At 37.0% G+C, this 21,368-nt stretch overlaps 4 protein-coding genes across 4 annotated transcripts; all 4 read left to right on the forward strand.

The window, feature by feature from the left end:
• Positions 1–356: 356 nt before the first annotated feature.
• LOC144206558 (tubulin beta-4B chain-like) lies at positions 357–3,320 on the forward strand. The gene is made up of 5 exons (XM_077731588.1): positions 357–633; positions 1,390–1,498; positions 1,567–1,677; positions 1,735–1,979; positions 2,384–3,320. The coding sequence occupies exons 1-5, from the start codon at positions 577–579 to the stop codon at positions 3,191–3,193; spliced, it is 1,332 nt and encodes a 443-aa protein (XP_077587714.1). The 5' UTR covers positions 357–576; the 3' UTR covers positions 3,194–3,320.
• Positions 3,321–4,056: 736 nt separating this feature from the next.
• On the forward strand, positions 4,057–14,524 carry pabpc4 (poly(A) binding protein, cytoplasmic 4 (inducible form)). Its single transcript, XM_077731705.1, has 15 exons — positions 4,057–4,573; positions 7,373–7,566; positions 7,851–7,966; positions 9,276–9,415; positions 11,240–11,334; positions 11,408–11,545; positions 11,611–11,706; positions 12,138–12,407; positions 12,772–12,859; positions 12,969–13,064; positions 13,408–13,538; positions 13,617–13,707; positions 13,785–13,915; positions 14,021–14,126; positions 14,195–14,524. Exons 1-14 carry the CDS (start codon positions 4,381–4,383, stop codon positions 14,120–14,122), a joined length of 1,881 nt encoding a protein of 626 aa, XP_077587831.1. The 5' UTR covers positions 4,057–4,380; the 3' UTR covers positions 14,123–14,126; positions 14,195–14,524.
• Positions 14,525–14,694: 170 nt separating this feature from the next.
• Positions 14,695–17,085, forward strand: ppie (peptidylprolyl isomerase E (cyclophilin E)). Its single transcript, XM_077730974.1, has 10 exons — positions 14,695–14,793; positions 15,059–15,157; positions 15,243–15,286; positions 15,421–15,447; positions 15,516–15,597; positions 15,677–15,777; positions 15,842–15,965; positions 16,396–16,581; positions 16,659–16,801; positions 16,886–17,085. Exons 1-10 carry the CDS (start codon positions 14,763–14,765, stop codon positions 16,952–16,954), a joined length of 906 nt encoding a protein of 301 aa, XP_077587100.1. The 5' UTR covers positions 14,695–14,762; the 3' UTR covers positions 16,955–17,085.
• Positions 17,086–17,681: 596 nt separating this feature from the next.
• On the forward strand, positions 17,682–20,754 carry gjb10 (gap junction protein beta 10). Its single transcript, XM_077731851.1, has 2 exons — positions 17,682–17,845; positions 18,716–20,754. The coding sequence occupies exon 2, from the start codon at positions 18,740–18,742 to the stop codon at positions 19,520–19,522; it is 783 nt and encodes a 260-aa protein (XP_077587977.1). The 5' UTR covers positions 17,682–17,845; positions 18,716–18,739; the 3' UTR covers positions 19,523–20,754.
• The last annotated feature ends 614 nt before the right edge of the window (positions 20,755–21,368 follow it).

A 21,368-nucleotide genomic window follows, 5' to 3' on the forward strand; every position in this document is an offset into this window, starting at 1 on the left:
ATTTTATATATATAAAAATACCAGCTGTGGTTTCAACTTTCACTTATTTTATGCAGAAAACGTAATTATCGATATAATGAATAGTAATGGTTGTTTTCATCTGATGTGACGTCACACACACGATATTTTTAATTGATGACATACATGACATAGACAAACAGATTTCAACGTTGTTTGACGTTTGATGACTAATTGCATGCTGTAATGTTTTAATTAGCCTCTGTATTAATGAATGGCGAAAAAAACATATGATCGATGCTTACTTTAAAGTGCCTCTGACATGAGTTCATGAAAAGAGTCGACGTTAAACGTCACTTTCGTGCACGCAAATACGTGCTTGCGTGCATCTCTATTACAGAGACAACGGGGTCCGCGATCTTCTGGGGGTGCAGGAGTAAGGAAACATATACACTGGGTCAAAATAAAGAATAGAATTGGCAATCATAAATAGTAATACTTACTGCAAGAAGAAGAGGAGAAGACAGGATTTGATTTCAGATCCTCTCAAGTATTAGACGTTGTTACATTTGTATAGATTATATATATATATATATATTATATATTAAATTATCTACAATGAGGGAAATCGTTCACATCCAGGCAGGCCAGTGTGGAAACCAGATTGGTGCTAAGGTAATTTTTATTATTATTTTTATTGGTATTATTTTTTACATGCATTTTTTTGGCAGTTTGTTTGTTTGGGTATTTGATACTGACGTCATATTCTGCTTAAATGTTGGTGCTAAGGTAATGTTTTTTTTTAAATTTACATGCATTTGGGTATTTGATATTAACTTCATATTCTGCTTAACTGTTGGTGTTAAGGTAATGTATTTACTAGTCATTTTTAAACATTTACATGCATTTGGGTATTGAAAATTGACTTAATTTTGCTTAAATGTTGTTGCTAAGGTAATTTATTTTGTCTTTTTTTATTTTTATTCTCAACTGTTGATGCTAAGGTAATGTATTTTGTCACTTTTTAACATTTAAATTCTGCTTAAATGTTAGTGCTAAGGTAATTTAGGTCATATTTTTGCATGCATTTTGGGATTTTTTTTGGAAATTGACTTGATATTCCGCTTAAATGTTAAATCACTAACAGCTGAGAATTACTGCATGAAAAATTAATTCAAAAATGGCCTTTTCATGCAAAAACTGTTTTTATGCACATGAATAATACATTTTTAAGCCTAATTATGAATATAATATATATTTTTTAGACTTAATAGACATTAATACATGTTCAGTTGTGGAAAGCAACTGCAATCTGGTTGTACAATATAGAAATTAGATCAATTTTTCAATTCTTAGTTACAATAAGTATAATGTATAGTTACAATAAGTATAGTAATGTTTATTTTAAATGTTGCCATTTTGTATTTCCAGTTCTGGGAAGTGATCAGTGACGAACATGGCGTTGACCCAACAGGGACGTACCATGGAGACAGTGAACTGCAGTTAGACAGAATAAATGTTTATTACAATGAGGCAACAGGTATATTTAACAATTTTCCTCTTATATATTTCTCTATCTCGCTAACATGTTTCATTATTTCCATAAAGGTGGCAAATATGTGCCACGTGCTGTTCTTGTGGACTTGGAACCCGGCACCATGGACTCTGTGAGATCCGGACCCTTTGGACAAATATTCCGACCTGACAATTTTGTGTTTGGTAAGTGATTAGCTTTGAAATGGAGGTTAGCCTGATTGCTAACCAATTTCTCAATAGGTCAGAGCGGTGCTGGTAATAACTGGGCCAAGGGTCACTACACCGAGGGAGCCGAAGTAGTGGATTCCGTCCTGGACGTCGTACGTAAAGAGTCGGAGAACTGCGACTGTCTGCAAGGGTATCAGCTCACCCACGCTTTGGGTGGCGGAACCGGATCGGGTATGGGCACGTTGCTCATCAGCAAGATCCGTGAAGAGTACCCTGACAGGATTATGAATACCTTTAGCGTCGTGCCAAGTCCCAAGGTAAGCCATCTTGGTCCAGTATGGATTTGTATTGCTAAATATTAGGGGTATACATACTAATTTAATAATAATAATAATCTGACATAGGCTTTGTCATCATCATTGATAAAACATCGATAAAAGCTTAATTGTCATCATACCCAGAAACTGACAAAATTGGTAATGCTTCTCCATAAGGTACATTTTCTCAGAAAAAAAGTCCGATAGATGTGGGAAAAAAACTGTCCTTAAGCCTATTTGTCCTTACTTTGTGAGACCTATAGCGTCTGCCAGAGGGCAGCAGCTGGAACAGATTATGACCAAGGGTGGTATGGGTCCCTGATGATGTTCCTATTGAACTTGTAATTGTGATATATGGTAGAATGTATTTTTTTTTAACCTCCACAACATGTTTTTATCACCAGGTGTCCGATACCGTGGTAGAACCCTACAACGCCACCCTCTCCATCCACCAACTGGTAGAAAATACAGACGAAACCTACTGCATCGACAACGAGGCCCTCTACGACATCTGTTTCCGCACTCTCAAACTGACCACGCCCACTTACGGAGACCTAAACCACTTAGTGTCCTCCACCATGAGCGGGGTTACCACTTGCTTACGTTTCCCTGGCCAGCTCAACGCCGATCTCCGCAAGCTAGCCGTCAACATGGTTCCTTTCCCACGTTTGCATTTCTTCATGCCCGGATTCGCTCCCTTAACCAGCAGGGGGAGCCAGCAGTACCGTGCCCTGACCGTCCCCGAACTCACACAACAGGCGTTCGATGCTAAAAACATGATGGCGGCGTGTGATCCACGTCAAGGTCGCTATCTAACCGTCGCTACAGTGTTCCGAGGGAGAATGTCCATGAAGGAAGTGGACGAGCAAATGCTTAACGTCCAGAATAAGAACAGTAGTTATTTTGTGGAATGGATTCCCAACAATGTCAAGACGGCCGTCTGCGATATTCCACCCCGTGGCCTTAAAATGGCCGTCACGTTCATTGGCAACACCACAGCAATCCAGGAGATGTTCAAGCGTATTTCCGAGCAGTTTACGGCCATGTTGCGTCGTAAAGCCTTCTTGCATTGGTACACGGGTGAAGGGATGGACGAGATGGAGTTCACTGAAGCTGAAAGCAACATGAATGATTTGGTTTCTGAGTACCAACAATATCAGGACGCCACTGCTGAGGATGAAGGTGAAGGTGAGGAGGAAGCCGAAGAAGACTAAATTAAAATCTTGAAGATGACAATGTCTATGTATTCTTATTCAGATATAATAACCAGCATAGGCTGGTTCTCAATGTGACAAAAGTTGATTTCTTCTTTTTTTTTAATAAAAAAGCTTTGTATTAACATTTGCTGGACTGGTTTGTGGAAATGTGAGCAAAAAATTAATGCAGTAATTACTTTAAACACTATTTCGAACACCTGTTTATTTGACAGTGATTATAGCGATGCACACTTTATGAAAATATTCCATCCAAATCATAATAGTCAGATGTAGATTCTTTTAATGGGCCTAATGTTTATAGTAAACTTCTAAGTATATATATTTACATGCTGCCTATGTTTTGCCCCCTGCCATTTGTAACATAAAGCTAGATGTATCATGTGAGCTATGATCCAATGCCATACACTGTTATCACATGTTGGCCATTTTGTGTCAGTGTTATTAACAAAAGCCCTTCAATTAAGCGTGTACATTGTAATACATACAAATGCCTTTAATTCCAAACCAACTTAGCTTTTCATACACATAATAAATTTAAATGTTATGAATGCTGAACACATTTCACAAAAATCCATACTAACTCCTATTCACTTAAAACCAGGTTGTGATAAGATATTTTAAAAATCTCTGCAGATTTTATCAAGTATTTAGTATTTTAGTGAAGAATAATCACTCAATTTAAAGAGTACACCTGAGAAGTTCACTGTTCTAAGATGAGTACTGCTTACCTATGCCGCTTACGCCCCCTTTCGGCATCTAGTTGCAACAATATGATATCAATATCTCCTCCTACCCCAAGTTTGACCCTGCAACCATTTCCCCCCACACACGCACGACTCACGGCGTATAAAGTACCCACACTACCCCCATGCACTCTCTTTCCACGGCCACAAAACCACCGTGAGTGTCCAACTCACCTTTCTCGAAAAACTTTGAAAAATACCTAAAAAAATATAAAATTACAAAACCATAAAAACAAACCAAGTATTAAAATTAAGCACAAAAAAATCGTAAAATTACAAAACAAAAAACAAAAAGAAGACCACAGGTCTTAAAAAGAATATTATTTTTTCCTATTTTTTATTTTTATTTTTTGCGGTGCGGTTCCTTGCTCCATCCCTCATTTTTTTGGACCAGTATTGCTCGTCCTAAAAAAACGTCCACTGAATTTGGTCAATTGAGACATGAACACAGCGACTGGGAGTTATCCGATGGCTTCTCTTTATGTGGGCGACCTGCACCCCGACATCACCGAGGCGATGTTGTACGAGAAATTCAGTCCAGCCGGACCGGTTCTGTCAATTCGGGTCTGCCGAGACATGATCACACGCCGATCTTTGGGATACGCTTATGTCAACTTCTCTCAACCGGCTGATGGTAAGAAAGCACCCCCATTCTTGTCTAATAACACAGTAACTAACATCCATTATTAACATGTGGAATTTTCATCCCTAAGGCATTTAAAGTTCATTAACAAAATAACCTTCTAAAACTAGTTTGACCTACATAAACATTGACCTCATTATTGTATAAAATGTAACTTTTGACCACAAAAAGTCTGATATTGCTGCTTTGAGATCACTGACACTTCATTATTTGTGTGTTTTTTTTAAATAATCACAGTATCCATATGATGTAATATGCAAATTGTTTGTGTTTTTCTAAATTAATTCATTAAATTCTCCTTTATCCATATGGTATGTTCCTTAAATTCGTAGTATTTTTTTCTAAAATACTTTATCTCAGTATTCCTCAAATTGTCTGTTCTTCTAAAATAATTGATCTCATTCCTATAAAGTTATAGATATATAGTGTATTCTGCAAATTGTTAGTGTTTTTGCCTAAAATAATTCATATTAGTCCCTTATATCCATATGTTTTACAAAAATAATTCATCTCATTCTCCCATATATAGATATATAATGCATTCTCAAATCGTTAATTTCTTTTCTTAAAATAATAAAATAATATATCTAATTCCCTACAAAGATAGACATATGATGTATTCTGCAAATTATCAGTTATTTTTCCTAAAATAATTCATCTTAGTCTCTTATGGTGTGTTTTTCTAAAATAATGTATCTCATTCCCCTATACAGACATATAATGCATTCTCAAATTTTTATATTTTTCTTAAAATAATTCATCACAATTCCCTGTATCCATATTATATGTCCCTCAAATTGTTTATGTGTGTTTTTTTAAATCATATGACAGTCATGATTCCAGCTTGAGCAACAATGTCAGGTGGTCGTCACATTGTGTGTGTACTGTTGAGATTGTGTCATGTAATTCATGGGAACACCTGTCCCAACATATCTACTCTCCAGTCAGTCTGTATAAGCAAAAGGCGGTAAAGCCATCCCCTTACAACCAGCTTACGAACAGAAGTTTTGGTCTTAGAGTGTAAGATGAGACTCTGGTTGAGAAGACACCATTTGTTGTCAAGCGTATAGGAGATGGGGGGTGGTGGCCATCGACCAAATCCAGGCAAAAACAGCACGTGTTTGCGTGACACATGTTTGCTGTATGGAAAGAAATGCTAACATGACTTTTTGACCCATTTGAAAGCGCGTTGGGGAAGAAAAATGGAGGCTTGTGAGCTTTAGAATTGTTGAATTTAAGAGGTGTCACAAAAAAATTAAAAAATAGAAAAATAATCCCAGAAATTTGACACAGTTTCCAGTCATTCATTAAAAAAAAACACCTCAACAAATCTATAGAACTCATTAACTAACTTTTTTTTTTAAATGGCAGGTTAAAACAGTCGTTTTTACAAAGCAACACAAACATAAAAATAAACAAAATAACAATACTCAGGCAGAGCACTCATTTTTATTTGCACATTTAAACTTTAAGTGTCTTAACTTTAGAATTATTGAAGGAATTTTTGATTTTTGATCAAAATGCCCAATTTTAATCTCACTTCTTTGTGAAGTTATTTCAGCAGAATCCATGACAAGTCGACAGTGTGCTGCCACCTACTGCACGGCATGCAAGTGTACCCACTTATTGTTTATTTCCACCAAAAACACACAAATAAATATAATTTTCTAATTTAGTACCCACGTTGTTATTGCCACACATTCTATCCATCCCACATGGACTTGGAAAACTCATAGTTAGGCTTTTTAACATTAATTTTGTGCCATTCCAGCCTGGAACTTCTCTGACACACTTTTGTATGCCTCTCCTCATCAATGGTGGAGAATTCTCCACTCAGACGCCATGCCAGCACATACCTCTGAGGACCCCTCTCTAAATATAGAACATCTCTCCAAGCTGCAAAAAAAAGTGCCTGTGCTTTAATAAGTTACATAAAATAACGAGATGAAATGAGTTTGAAGAGAATTTTGGTTAAAATAATGGTTTCCCTTTCAATGGTTGTCCCCCAAGTCACCTTAATAGTGGTTATTTTATTTTTTAAGGTAAGATTGGAGTGTCAAAGGGCAAGTTTGACATCACACGCTGAACGTACGGCTTGCGAAGTACAATTGGAAGCCAAACTGCTGATGCCAGCAGACGCAAGGCAGCCCTGTTTTGTTTACCAGACACTTTTCCTTTTTTTTTTGTTGGACAGCCTGGCCTCTGCGTGTTAATGTTGAGTGACTGAACAAAAGCGTGTTAGGCCCATACGACCACATTGATGTTGGGGCACTGTCCCAAATTAGGAATCCCAGAAATAGTAAAAAAAATTAAGCTCTGGACAGCAGAAACTGTTTTGGCTTGAGAAAATGTCTTGGATGTGAGCAGATGTCGGATTCTCACCACAAGTTGGAGGTTGTGGGTCTTATCAGAAACCTGGGTAGGGTGACTGGATGTTTTCCCAGTTTGACCATGAAAAAAGTAAACATTCAAGTTTTTTTAGTCATTTGGGAAAATGACTAATGTCCGGCGACCAAACGTCCGGCGACCAAACATCCGGCGACCAAACGTCCGGCGACCAAACATCCGGCGACCAAACATCCGGCGACCAAACGTGGTTGGGTCGTGGTTTGTCTTCCATGTAATTACAAAAATGTCTCTTGTTTGAATTTACATTTGAGCTTTGTATTTGTGTATTATTTTATCCTAATGTTAGCACCAAGCTAAAAATAAAAAGCTAACGTTTTTTTGTGGCCATCCCAAGCCAGTGTTTTCTATATAAACAAGTACCCCTATTCTCCCCCGAACCAGCTGAACGAGCCTTGGACACCATGAACTTTGATGTGGTGAAAGGAAAACCGATCCGAATCATGTGGTCCCAACGAGATCCCTCCCTTAGGAAGTCTGGAGTGGGCAACGTTTTCATCAAAAATCTTGACAAGTCTATTGATAACAAAGCGCTGTATGACACCTTCTCTGCCTTTGGAAACATCTTATCCTGCAAGGTAGAGTAATTTCACACATGTAGAAAAAATTCACTAAAACTAAATCACAATAAAAAATGGATTCTGATCATTTTCAACCAAAAAAAACAAATTTGACATGTATTACTGTCAATGGCAGCTAAAAAAATCATGGTAAACAATTACCTCTCTAACAGTGGATTATGTCTAACCAATCAAAATGTAACGATTTCCTAAAAAAATGGATAAATGAATGTATTTGTTAACAAAAAAAAAATCACTTAAAAATATGAAGCCAATGTGTAATACCTGACATTTTCCACTAGGTGGTGTGTGATGAAAATGGCTCCAAAGGCTACGCTTTTGTCCACTTTGAGACGCAAGATGCCGCAGACCGTGCCATTGAGAAAATGAACGGCATGCTTTTGAATGACCGCAAGGTGTGAGTGTCTCATTTTTTTTTTTTATCAATTTACGTGTCCTAAAAACATGAGTGACGTAGCATCCGTCGACCTGGTGTGTTCAGTTTGGAATTTGCAACCCCTAACGCTTCCGTTGAGCATCTGTGTGTAGTAAGTCTACTGCTTTTTTAAAGTAGGTGACAAAATAATATGACTAATAAGTGCATCCTTTGTTTTTGCCAATTGATAACCGACTAAATTGCTCATCTCTACCAGCAAAGTTGTTTTTTTTGCAGCCAAAAGCAGTCCTGGCAACCTTCTTACACACACACTACACATTTAATGTACAAACACAGGAATATAATAAATTAATGATGTTATAGTGGCCAATAAGGTGTACTGCGGGACCACCACGACTGTAAATAGTTGTGCTTGATCGAGTTGCGTATTAAAAAGTGAGTCTGTTTGACGTTAAGTTAAATCCCTCAAGCGCATAACATATTTATTGCATATACTGTGGTCCCTCTACTTACAAATATCTCTACTTACAAATGTCTACTTACAAATGTCCCTACATACAAATATTTAGGTTAAAATAAGCCTCAATGGGAAAATTTTGTCTCTAGATACAAAAAAAATTCCAAATTATGAACCTAGAAATCTAAAAAAAAATCATATATCCTCATATAGCCTCCAGTATTGTATTCAGCGTGCTAAATATTATAGTCTTGCTAGTGCACTCCCAATTTAAACATTTTGGGATAAATAATATCTTGTATTAATCATAAAGATTCCTGACTACACTGGACCTGTACAATTTCAAATTTTGGTGCACCCTCCAAGTAGATTGCACCCTGTGCGATCTCCCACATTGCCTATAGCAAAAAACGGCCCCAACACAGCCTCAACAGGGCCCCCCGCTGGTCAGCCGCCTGTGTGTTTGTGTGTATGACCACGCTTGTGTGTTTTAGTGATGGATCGAATGCAGGAATGCAATACTGGATGGCAGAGTGGGAGAGGTCATCATAGCAAGGTATATATAAGAACATTTGGTCCTCCTCAGCTTTCCTCTGTCATGCCAGACCCTCTTCCTCAACCCTTCTTCATCCAATTCCTCATCATCATCCTCATTTGGGGACCTAGAGGGTACAGGTGCTTGTCAATGTCAAGCATGCCAACGTATTTGCCTGTTTTCGATGTTATTAACAGCGCCGCCATGGATGTTTTCGTCATTGCTGACTTATCTTGTGTAGTGGAGGTGTTTTGATAGGATTGGATCGGATCCTGGTACGATAGCAGATATGTCCGGGCTGTTTTTAAAGAGTGTTGTTGCTCTTTCTTCTCAATCAGGTTTGTAGGACGCTTCAAATCTCGCAAGGAACGCGAGGCCGAGCTTGGCGCCAAAGCCAAAGAATTCACAAATGTCTACATTAAGAACTTTGGTGATGAAATGAATGACGAGCACCTCAAGGAGCTTTTTGATAAATATGGTAAGATGTTTTAGATGTTTTTTTTAAGTTCCATGTAGTATTTAGTGTTGTTTACATACACTAGGGGTAGGGAACTTATGGCTCAGGAGCCACATGTGGTTGTTTTGATGAGGGAATCTGGTTCTTTGTTAACCTGTGAGCTAAAATATGGAAAATACTGATGACAGAACTGAGATATTACATCTAGAAGTATTTTAATCTTCATTTTTTGCAGTAGTAGACTCTTTTAGAATGAATTCTCTCATTGATTGGCATGAGAATAAGAATATTTTTAAAAAATATTCATTTTTTTCTACTTTAAAAGTGGTGAAATTACAAAAAGAAAATTGAAAGGCACTCATTTACATGTATATATTTTGACTTTTAAATTCATAGTATGGCTCTACACTCTAAGTTACTTTAAAATAATAGCAAAACATATATAGTATACAAATACACCCATAAAAGTGACTAAAATATGTTTTTAAATCAAATTCAGCTGCCAAAATAAGAGTAAGAGATGGCTGAAAGCTTAAACCTTCATTCAAGTGGGTGGGGACTTTTATTTTGAAGGTTTGCTGACCTAATCAGCTGATTTTAACACTCTAAGAAGACGTGACCGTTTGTTGTTTCAGTTTTCACAAACTATGAACAAGGTAAGAGCATTTTACTTTTATTGAATGGGAGGAAATATTTTGTCTGAATAAAAGAATATCTTATAAAACCTAAACATGAATATAAACAGAAATGTATGTCTTTGTATTCCATGCTAAAACTAATATTAATAAATATGCTTAAAGTGTAAAATATTGTAAGTAGCATTTAGTTCAATATTCAATGTATAGACAATGTTTAATTTGTAATAACTCTTCTTTTTGACATTATTTACTTGGTAAGTTATGAGTTGTTTTTACTGCAAAATGAAACTGAAAGTGTTTTTATCATTTCCAAAGGGGAGCTTTAACTATTGTCATTTTTACATTAAAATTGGTATGGATTTTAGTCATAAATGCACAACATATTTCTAATTAAAATGATATTAAAGGATATGTATATTATAAAGAAAAGAGGATAATGGATATTGTAAAAGTAAACATTTCTTGTAAAGTCAAAATAAATGTATTACACACCTCAAGATAATCTCGATTTATTAAAAAAAATGGACATATAAACATATAAAACAATTATTTTGATGCACTTGATAATCCACATGCTCATAGTGGCTTTACTAGAAAATGAAACCTAAGACTTCACATTCAAAACAAACCTCATGAATACACTAAAACACGCATTTCGGAGTAAATGAAACCAAATCTTAATCATAAATAAATAATGTAGAATGTTCTTATGCCTTAAAATGCCAAATTATGACCTAATTTCTATTTTCCATATTTTGCTGCAGGGTTAATCTTTATTGAATATATTTTTTTTATGTATCTCATAGTACTCTGTTATGTTTATCATCAAAATAAAATAGTATTTCTCACTTATTTACATGTTACAAGTTAGTTATAAATCTATTCCAGACAATAAAAAGAGATTATGTCATATTGTCATCATGCCAAATATTGTAAAAATCATGCAACCGTATTTTCTGGACTATAAGTTGCACTTTTTCATAGTTGAGCTGTCCTTGAAACTTGTAATTTTTCTTCTCAGCCTTGAATAATCATTAAATAATCACCATTAAATCACTGCCAACCCTCCCACTTAAACTAAATTGGACATCCAACACAGTCAATGGCAGCCAATGAGCTAATACTTCAAAAAAAATGAATAAAAAATAACTATTGATACAGAACTGTATTTTTTTGGTTCTTTATTAATGGGATTTGATTTCTACAGGCAAAACATTGAGTGTGAAGGTGATGATAGATCCTTCTGGCAAATCTAGAGGATTTGGATTTGTTAGCTACGAGAAACACGAGGACGCTAACAAGGTAGTTTCACCTCATGGAATTACGTTAAATGTATCTGTTGTGTATTTTTCATCGATTATACCTTCATTTTTAGGCCGTGGAGGAAATGAACGGCTCAGATCTCAACGGCAAGACAGTTTTTGTTGGACGAGCACAAAAGAAAATGGAGCGACAGGCCGAACTGAAACGCAAATTCGAGATGTTGAAACAAGAGCGAATTAGCCGCTATCAGGTTGGCCATTTTACTTATAGTCCCCCCTAAAAAAATGGCCTGCCTTCTAACCTTTGACCTTTCAGGGTGTCAATCTTTACATCAAGAATTTGGATGACACCATCGATGATGAAAAATTGAGGAAGGAGTTTTCACCATTCGGGTCCATTACGAGTGCTAAGGTAAGATGAGATTCATTTTGTTGTTGTTTTTGTTTACATAACTGGTGTCAAAAGTGGCGGCACGGGGGCCAAATCTGGCCCCCTGCATCATTTTATGTGGCCCAAAAAAGTATATCATGAATGCTGGCTTTCTGTTTTAGGATTAAACTCTAATGAGTATAGGTATATATTATATTTCCTAATTTCTCCTTTTTAAATCAATAATTTCAATTTTGTACTCCAATTTGTTGATTTTTAGTTCAAGTAGCATTTTGTAAAATCTAAAAAATAAATATATAATATTTCTGTTTTCCATTTTAATATTGTACATGATACAAAATATTTTGTTTCCTTTTGAAATAAAAAATGATTAAAAGATGTTTTCCTTTAAGAAAAAAAGCTCAAATAAACATAGTTTTTTATATATATTACAATAAGTAATGTCTTATCAGGTGATGGTGGAGGAAGGTCGCTCCAAGGGCTTCGGATTTGTTTGCTTCTCCTCCCCCGAGGAGGCCACTAAAGCCGTCACGGAGATGAACGGTCGCATCGTCGGGTCCAAACCTCTCTACGTGGCGCTTGCTCAACGCAAAGAGGAACGGAAAGCTCATCTGACCAACCAGTACATGCAACGCATAGCCGGCATGAGGGCCATGCCGGCTAACGCCATCATCAATCAGTTCCAGCCCACCAGTGGTTACTTTATGCCAACTGTGCCGCAGGTATGAGAATCAAAGTCAAAATTATAATAAGGAAATCCACCAGGTTTTGAAAAGTCATCAAATCCAATTCATTTTGAATGTTACGTTTTATTTGCGGAAATCACACACCTGTTTCTTTACGTAACAGGCTTTTGTAACCAAGGGCATGATGGGAAATGTAGTTTGGATAACAGTATTGAATTGAATGCTGCATTTTGTCCAATCCAAAAATTACAATATGAAAAATAAACAAAAACTGGACCAGATATATTTTGCTCCAAACCAAAAAAAGCCAACTATGGATATTTTCCTGGTGTGAATACACCTTTAAAAAAAGCAGGCCTATTGAAATTCACTATGCATTATTCTCTTCTACTAATTATAGGCCCAGAATAGAACCACATACTACGCACCAAATCAGATGGCCCAAATGCGACCCAATCCCCGGTGGCAACAAGGGGGTAGGGGCCAAGGTGGGTATAATACAACACAGATCTTAAGAATTTGACATGTACTTTCAATCCAGTTTAGCCTTGTAAAATTGGGCCAATCACACTTCTTCGTTTTTGTGGTCCAACCTAGGCGGTTTCCAGGGGATGCCCAACTCACTGCGCCAGCCGGGTCCTCGTGGCAACCTGAGACATATGTCTCCAAACAGCAACACGCAGGGTCCAAGAGGTAAACTGACCCACTCAATAAGAGACTATTTTGGCTCAGAATCGGTCTTGGCCAAATTGTGAATGCATGTACATCTATGTGCACGTATATATGTGCTTATATATGTATGTGTATGTATATGTATATATGTGCTTATATATGTATGTGCTTATATATGTATGTGCTTATATATGTACTATCATATATTAAATGTGTAAAAAAAAAAAATTGGATGGCTCTTGTGCGCCCCCAAATCGACAGCACCCCATGCACTTGCCCACATTGCCTATACTAAAACTGGCCCTGAGTGGCAACTGAGAATACATGGATAAAATGATATTTTTTTTTTCTTTTTTTTGGACAGGTTCCGGGCAACCCGTCGGTCCCCGTCCTTCCATGGGAGTACCGGGCCCCAGGTCCATGCCACCTTACAAATACGCCACAGGTGTGCGCAACCCTAATCCCCAGGTGGTGCAACCTATCGCTTTACAGCAGGTAAAGCCAAACTGGCAGCTGTCAGATCTCAAGTGATGCCTTTTCTTTATGTGGTTGTGTTTCATTTGTCCACTCCAGACTCAACCAGCCGTGCATGTTCAGGGTCAGGAGCCCTTGACGGCGTCCATGCTGGCTTCCGCGCCGCCACAGGAGCAGAAGCAGATGCTGGGTAACAACCTGGACGCAACCGAGTTTCTCCATTCAACATGATTATTCTCCCTAATGTTGCGTCATTGTTCCAAATAGGGGAGCGTCTATTCCCGCTTATTCAGGCCATGCACGCTAACCTTGCGGGAAAGATTACGGGCATGCTGCTCGAGATTGACAACTCGGAACTGCTACACATGCTGGAATCTCACGAATCGTTGCGTTCAAAGGTACAGTAATCCCTCGATTATCGCGAATTCACTACTATGCGATTTGTTTCTGCTATTAATTATTATTACTTTTATAATTGTTTTTTGTTTGTTTTTATGAAACAGGTTGAAGAAGCTGTTGCAGTACTTCAGGCCCACCAGGCAAAGAAAGATGCCACTCAGAAAGTAGGCACCATGACCAATAGCGGACCGGCTACAACATCCTGAATAGGTAATTTTAACGGTTATGATACCATAATGTCCAAAAATACTGACAAATTGGCTCTATGTATGTTGCAGGTCACAATTGCTTTGGGAGAAGGGGAGATTCTACACTAAAACCAGACAAGCTTAGAGCAGTTTTAATGAAGAATAAAGAAATAAAGGAGAAAATAATTTTTAAAAAAACTCAAATAATTTGTAAGAAAGTGACTGATAATTATTTATTATAAAAAAATCTTATCATCTGCATACTAAACATTATGAAGTCATGCAAGTGTCAAGAAAAGACATTCAAATAGCCCTCTTCATTTTTCTGTAATTGAAAGTGTTCCAATGGATTTGAAATTGGGGGTTTGGCTAATTATGTTTTTGGGGGTAAGCTCAATAAAGTGATAAAAGGCTGCAAAATTGTGTGATATTCTTAGTAATATTCATTGCACATACACACACTATTATGACAGAGATGTCTGCCTTAAGATGGCCGCGCATTGCTGACGTCGTTCACCCTAGCTATATGCGTCTAGCCTTCATTTTCAAGGCTATCCTCTACGTGTAAAGCTATAGCGCCTTTTGATTGGCTGACCACGATTCGGTTCATTCCACCAATGAGAGCGCGCGTCAAAATTTAAGCGAGGTCCTTTCCAACATGGCGGCTAGCAAACGAGTGCTGTATGTCGGTGAGTTTTTGTTCCATTTTAACATAGTAATTTTAACTAAGGCTTTTAAAATCCAAGATCATATCATTAAAATAACCTTTTATGGTGCACGTAAGATGAAAATTATTTTGGATTGCCGTCAAATAGACTCATCGCGTAGAAACTAGCTAATATCAACTATTGGGTCGTCTCAGTTTAAAATGGAAATGTCACTGAATCGGTGGTAAATTAAAGGAGTTTCGTGTAATAATATTGTGATTTGTGTACTTCTTTGGACAACTTTTAGGTGGGCTGGCAGAGGAGGTGGACGAGAAAGTCTTACATGCTGCTTTTATACCTTTTGGGGACATCACAGATATCCAAATACCATTAGATTATGAGACAGGTATAGTTATCATTCAGTATTCTGTACTAGATGAGTTTGCAAGTTTAATTGTGGTGGCTAAACTACAGTTATGCTTAATTTGCAGAAAAGCACAGAGGATTTGCATTTGTTGAGTTTGAGCTAGTAGAGGTATGTCCTTACACTTGTTTATCAACAGATCTGTCCTATAGTTATCTTTTATTATCAAATAAACAGAATAATGTGGCGTTTTGATATGTTTACATTCGTAGTAAATATGACTTTCACTTGGTTGTGTTTTTTAGGATGCAGCTGCAGCTATTGATAATATGGTGAGTTTATTTTAACATTTTATCAAGACAGAAGGACGCTATTTTACGATTCCTTCCGTCTGTTTCAGAACGAATCAGAACTTTTTGGTCGGACAGTCCGTGTAAACATTGCCAAGCCAATGAGAATCAAAGAGGGATCCTCTCGACCAGGTTAGTGCACTATAATAAACAGGACTCTTGTCTTTAACTTAGATTTGCTTTGGATTACATCCTTATTGTCTTTCTTTAGTGTGGTCCGATGACGACTGGCTGAAAAAGTTCTCGGGGAAAACTTTAGAAGAAGCCGAGACGGAGGCGACGGGAGATGCGGCTAAAACCGCTGCACCAGAGGTTGGATGACTTGTCTCAAAATAAGAATGGAAGCTTATTTAACATTATTTTTTTTTTGTTCCAGGCTGAGCCACCTGCTAAAAAGGGGAGAATGAATCCAGAAGTCTATATGGACATTAAGATTGGCAACAAACCTGCAGGGAGACTCCGTTTCCTACTTCGGGCTGATATTGTTCCCATGACAGCAGGTTTGTTTGTTGCTATGTGCAAAGCTTTAAGTGGCACATCTTCAAAATATATCACAAACAAATACAATACAAATGAATTGGATTTTCTGCAACCAAAATAATTTGTATATTCGTATTTCGGTATATAAGTCGCACCCGAGTAAAGGCTAGCAAAGAAATGCATTTTTGGGTGGCAGTTTTTTTTTAATTGATGAGAAAATTTGAACAAATATTATAATTTAAAGCAATAGTAGCATAGGGAATTAATAACTGGCAAAATAGGCACCTGTAATGTAACATTTTAACAGCTTTTTTGTATAATTTGCCCAAAAACTAAATGCATAAACACCATGCATGCTATTGACGGTCCAAGTTTTTCTAATGTAGCTTATACACAACATTTTTCTTTGACCACATCGTGAACCTAACTAAACCTAAACTTATCCGACAGAGAATTTCCGTTGCCTGTGCACCCACGAAAAAGGATTTGGCTACAAAGGCAGCAGCTTCCATCGCATTATTCCACAGTTTATGTGTCAAGGCGGTGACTTCACCAACCACAATGGCACTGGCGGCAAGTCTATATACGGCCGCAAGTTTGACGATGAAAACTTTGTCCTCAAACACACCGCTCCAGGTAAAGGTTTCTCCTTTAAAACGCATCCGTTGGGCCTTCTCGTGGTTTTAGTGTTTATTTTTTTCTGGTCATTATAGGGCAGCTTTCTATGGCCAATTCTGGAACCAACACCAATGGTTCCCAGTTTTTCATCACCACTGACAAAACAGACTGGCTGGATGGTAAACATGTGGTTTTTGGAGAACTGGTGGAAGGGATTGACGTGGTCCGTGCAATGGAGGTGAGTGATGCACGTCCAAATCTTTTTGACTCGGAAGGTTGGCAGCAATTGTTTGCCTAAGAAATGTTTTTTTTTTTTTTGCAGGCTCAGGGGACAAAAGATGGGAAAACCAAGCAGAAAGTTTTAATTTCAGATTGTGGAGAATGCACCTGAATGCAACACAACATTATATTCCAGTTTGTGTTTGTTTGTGTTTGTTTGAATGGAGCCACAAAACAACCCCAAATATTTTGCCATGTAAATATTTTGTTATTTTTCAAAATAAAGAAATCACAACAATTGAACTTAGAACTACATGTTTATTATATTAGTTATATATTAATCCCCTACTGTATATTCAGTTTAAATATAATTGAGACTTGTCATCATCACATATTTTGACTTGATTAAAATGGGATGGCCATGTATGTATAATTAATAAAGTGAAATACAAACCATAATTAACTGAATGACAAGTATATACTAGTGCAGGATTTTGTGCATGTTTAGCATTCAATTGGAATAATCTGCACTAGTGTTTGCTTTAAAAAAAAATCACAAGAGCCAATCTTCTAAAATAATGTAATACAACAAATCTCCACCGGAGGGCGTCTTTTCGCTCTACAATATCTGCCTGAGTATTGGAATCCAGGAAACATTATTATGGAATGACTTCTTATTGATATTATCCTCATTATAGTACTTTCTTTTCTCATTGTATTACAAAAAATACTTAAGAGTTGTGTTTTATGTTGTTGTAAACTTGCCTGAATTGTTAATGGAGGTAATTTTTGCGTTGAAAACAAGGGGATGAGCAGTTTTGGAGCGCTCTTTGAGACGGAATATGGAAAAAGTAGATATATTAGATCGTAGTAACATGGTGAAATAGTTTAGTCATGTAACACTTGGACAGGAAAGCAGTCTAAACAGTAGTGGATTTTGGTAAAGACACGGCGATGGATCGGGGATCGACTCCACCCTCCCACTCGTCGGTCCAGTTACCAAGCGCGTTCAGATTCCCCCTTCGGTGAGCTTCATCGGTTTTCTACTCTTCTGCGTTCCACTGTAAGTACGCAAATCATATTTAATACAACGAATGGATTTGATATGGTTTTGTCCTGGGTTTCCTAAACTTTCATGTGGGCTCGAGAAAATCGCGTCGACTATCGAAATATGCCTACTTTGTGTAAATGTTTGGTTTTCGTTCATTCGTACCACTACGAACGGGTTCCCTGAACGCAACTGAGTTATAATAGAAATAAAGATTTGTTAGTTTTAGGTCACATTTTTATGCTAATTTCCCCAATTATGAATCAGTTTCATTATTTGTTAGTTATCTTAAGATTACTGTATATTTTGTACGGAGATCAGAATAGACAAATTCATTAACTATAGTAAAATATGTGAGTTTTAAATGGTTAAAAGATAGATTCATTTTTTTTTCATGTCAATATTGTAATAAAACTGATCTGGGGTCTGTTTTGGTCCATAATTCCAAGGTATATGTACATGTGAGTTTAAGGACTTTAAAATCTTATATATAATATTTGGTACATCCATTCAACTATTGACTCTAGACTACTTTTGACTATTTTTGATTGTAAAAAAATCTTAAATATTAGCCATTTATATCAATAAATATCAAAATTAATTAAACCGGGAATACTGGCTGGTATTGGCAACACCAGATATCTAATTTATTTTGACTGGAAATGATCCAAAATTAGCCTAAGGCAACCAATGCAAAGAAAGAGTCTGGAAATTCCCCAAAAACCAATAGGAAATCAGCCAAAATCTACATAAAATGACATTTGAATACCCTAAAACTACAAGGAAATAATACAAAACCAACTCCTACCTACCAACCAAAAACTGGACCACAAAAAAACACAATTCTCTTGTCAGTACTTAAAGTATCTCCATTTCCCTCCTCAGGAATAAAGAAACAAGTTTCTCAAAATGAACTGGGGTTTCCTCCAGGGCCTCCTAATCGGGGCGAACAAATACTCCACCTCATTCGGGCGAGTCTGGCTCTCCGTAGTCTTCGTCTTTAGGGTTTTAGTTTTCGTAGTAGCTGCCGAAAAGGTCTGGGGCGACGAGCAGAAGGACTTCAAATGCAACACGCTTCAACCAGGTTGCCACAACGTCTGCTACGACCATTTCTTCCCTATCTCCCACGTAAGGCTTTGGGCCTTGCAACTCATCTTCGTCACCTGCCCTTCGTTCATGGTGGGTCTCCACGTAGCCTACCGGGAAGACCGCGAACGGAAAAACCGCCTCAAGCGCGGTGAAAACTGCACCCGACTCTACCAGAATACGGAAAAGAAGCGAGGAGGACTTTGGTGGACTTATTTCATGACTCTGTTCATCAAAATCTGCGTGGACACTACCTTTGTTTACCTTCTCTACCACATCTACGAAGGTTACGACTTCCCGTTACTCATCAAATGTGCGCAAAAACCTTGCCCTAACCAGGTAGACTGTTTCATCGCTAGGCCAACTGAGAAAAGGATCTTCACCATCTTTATGGTGGTTACCAGCCTGGCTTGCGTCCTTCTCTCCATTTTGGAGATGTTCTACTTGGTGGGAAAACGCTGCCGGGAGATTTTTACCCGGAGTCATCACCCCCATGAAATTGTTCCCAATAGTGGGAGCAGCTTGCTGGTGTCCAACCATTTGTCCAAGACTAAAGAGAACCTGCCTCAATCTCCAGCCCCGGCGTATATTGAGTTCAAGTCTTGATCTTTATTTGGGTTTTTTTGGGTTTTTTTTTATTTTTCCAGGTGAAGATTTGACAAGACTAGTACTGGCTCTTATGGTCTGGAATTTTGAGGTACATGCCTTATATAAGGTCACAAAGTAGTTTGGTGGTTTGTTTATGATAGGATGAGGTCATCAGGATATGTTTTTGAGGCGATAATTGCGATTTTTGAATATTATTTTTAAAGAAAACATCAAAATGGGCTTAAAAATACATTTACATCCATTTATTTCTTAAAGCTAACAAAGTAAACATGTTTTTTTTGTTGAGTTTGAACAACATATGACCATCATATGAGAATTTTCTCCATTTTTAGTGCAAAAAAGTTGCTTAAATGCAGTATTCAAAATATGGAGGTAAAAAAACATGTTTAAAGATAGTTATTCAAAACATAAAAAAACGATGATCATAACATTAGCTTGGGTATACGAACTATTATTAGGCCAAAAAATATATAATTTATTCAAGTTACATAATTAATGCAACATTATATAAGTGGAACACCACATTTAAACTATAAGCATTAGTTTTTTTGGCTTTAAATTCTTTTAACGGAACACAATTTGGTCAACACTTCTCTTTGCAGTTATTGCTGCTTACTAGTGGATGGGAGTGCAATTGCACCCACTGTATCGTTTATTTCCACCAAGAAGATGTTGTACTCCGAATCTATTTTTTGAACACCCGTAGCATTTTCAGGGGCAATTTGAGAGGCAATTTGGGGGTGAAGCAGCATGGAGACTATGACTCAGTCCGTGTTTTTTGGAGAGAATGTGGTCGCAAATGCACGCCCACGTGGTTTCTGCGTAAAATTTTCCTTTCTGGACCATGCCAAACCTCCAAATGTTTTCATTTTATTTGATGGCGTCTTTTCATCTGCCTCACACATTTATAAGCATAAAACTTTTGGGATTGACCTTTAACGCCCTCTAAATCTTCAAGTTTTTATACATAAATAAGATTTAGATTGAATAACCATAGTAAAACGAATTATTTTTGTATTAAAGTGTTGTAAAGAGTAATACTGTACTTTGTTTCCGCTTTTATTTACTACTGAGTGGCCTTTTCGCAATATTTTTGTCCATAATTTACGTCTATTGTTTACACTGTATGTAATTTATGACCATTTTTGTTTGAAAAATGCTTGTGTTTATACAGTTTTGATGTTTTATATAGGTATTGTTATTAAATGCATTAGTTTTCACTTGTTGAAGCCCGTCTTTGCTTTTAGAAGTTTTCTTTTGGGTTCTACTTCTTTGGGCCAGTTGGTACTATGAAAAAGAAAAAAAATGGGCGGTACTCTGGTTTCTTTGGTTTGATTCATCCTCACTGACGTGTGGGCACACCCAGAAAAGGAATTCTCAATCAATTATTCTCTTTATTTAGACTGGTGTGTTTGTTTAAAAAGGAAAAGAAAGCTGTTATGTTGTCTAAGGATTAACATATAATGTATAAGTTGCACCAGATGAAAAGTAAATTTTTGGGAGGCTCATTTTTTATTTTAATAGATGCTAAGAACATTTTTTTAGTAAGTAACATGAGTGAAAAGCAGTATAACGAATTTAATAGACATTTTTTTGGAGATAACTAGCCTAAATTGACATAACAGGCATGTTTCACTTGTGTAGTCATTGTATGTACAGCCAAAGTATGACAAATGGCGGCTTATAGTCCGGAAAATACAGTAGTCTCATCATGACAAATGTAAAAAACAAAAAAACAAAACAATGCAGTTTTTCGAGGCTAATTGGAATGAAACATTTGACTTCCCGGTATCTTTGTATCAATTTATTTTATTATGTGTCCTCAGTCTTCCAGTTCAACATT

This window comes from Stigmatopora nigra, chromosome 13 (genome assembly GCF_051989575.1).
Source record: "Stigmatopora nigra isolate UIUO_SnigA chromosome 13, RoL_Snig_1.1, whole genome shotgun sequence".
NCBI lineage: Eukaryota > Metazoa > Chordata > Actinopteri > Syngnathiformes > Syngnathidae > Stigmatopora > Stigmatopora nigra.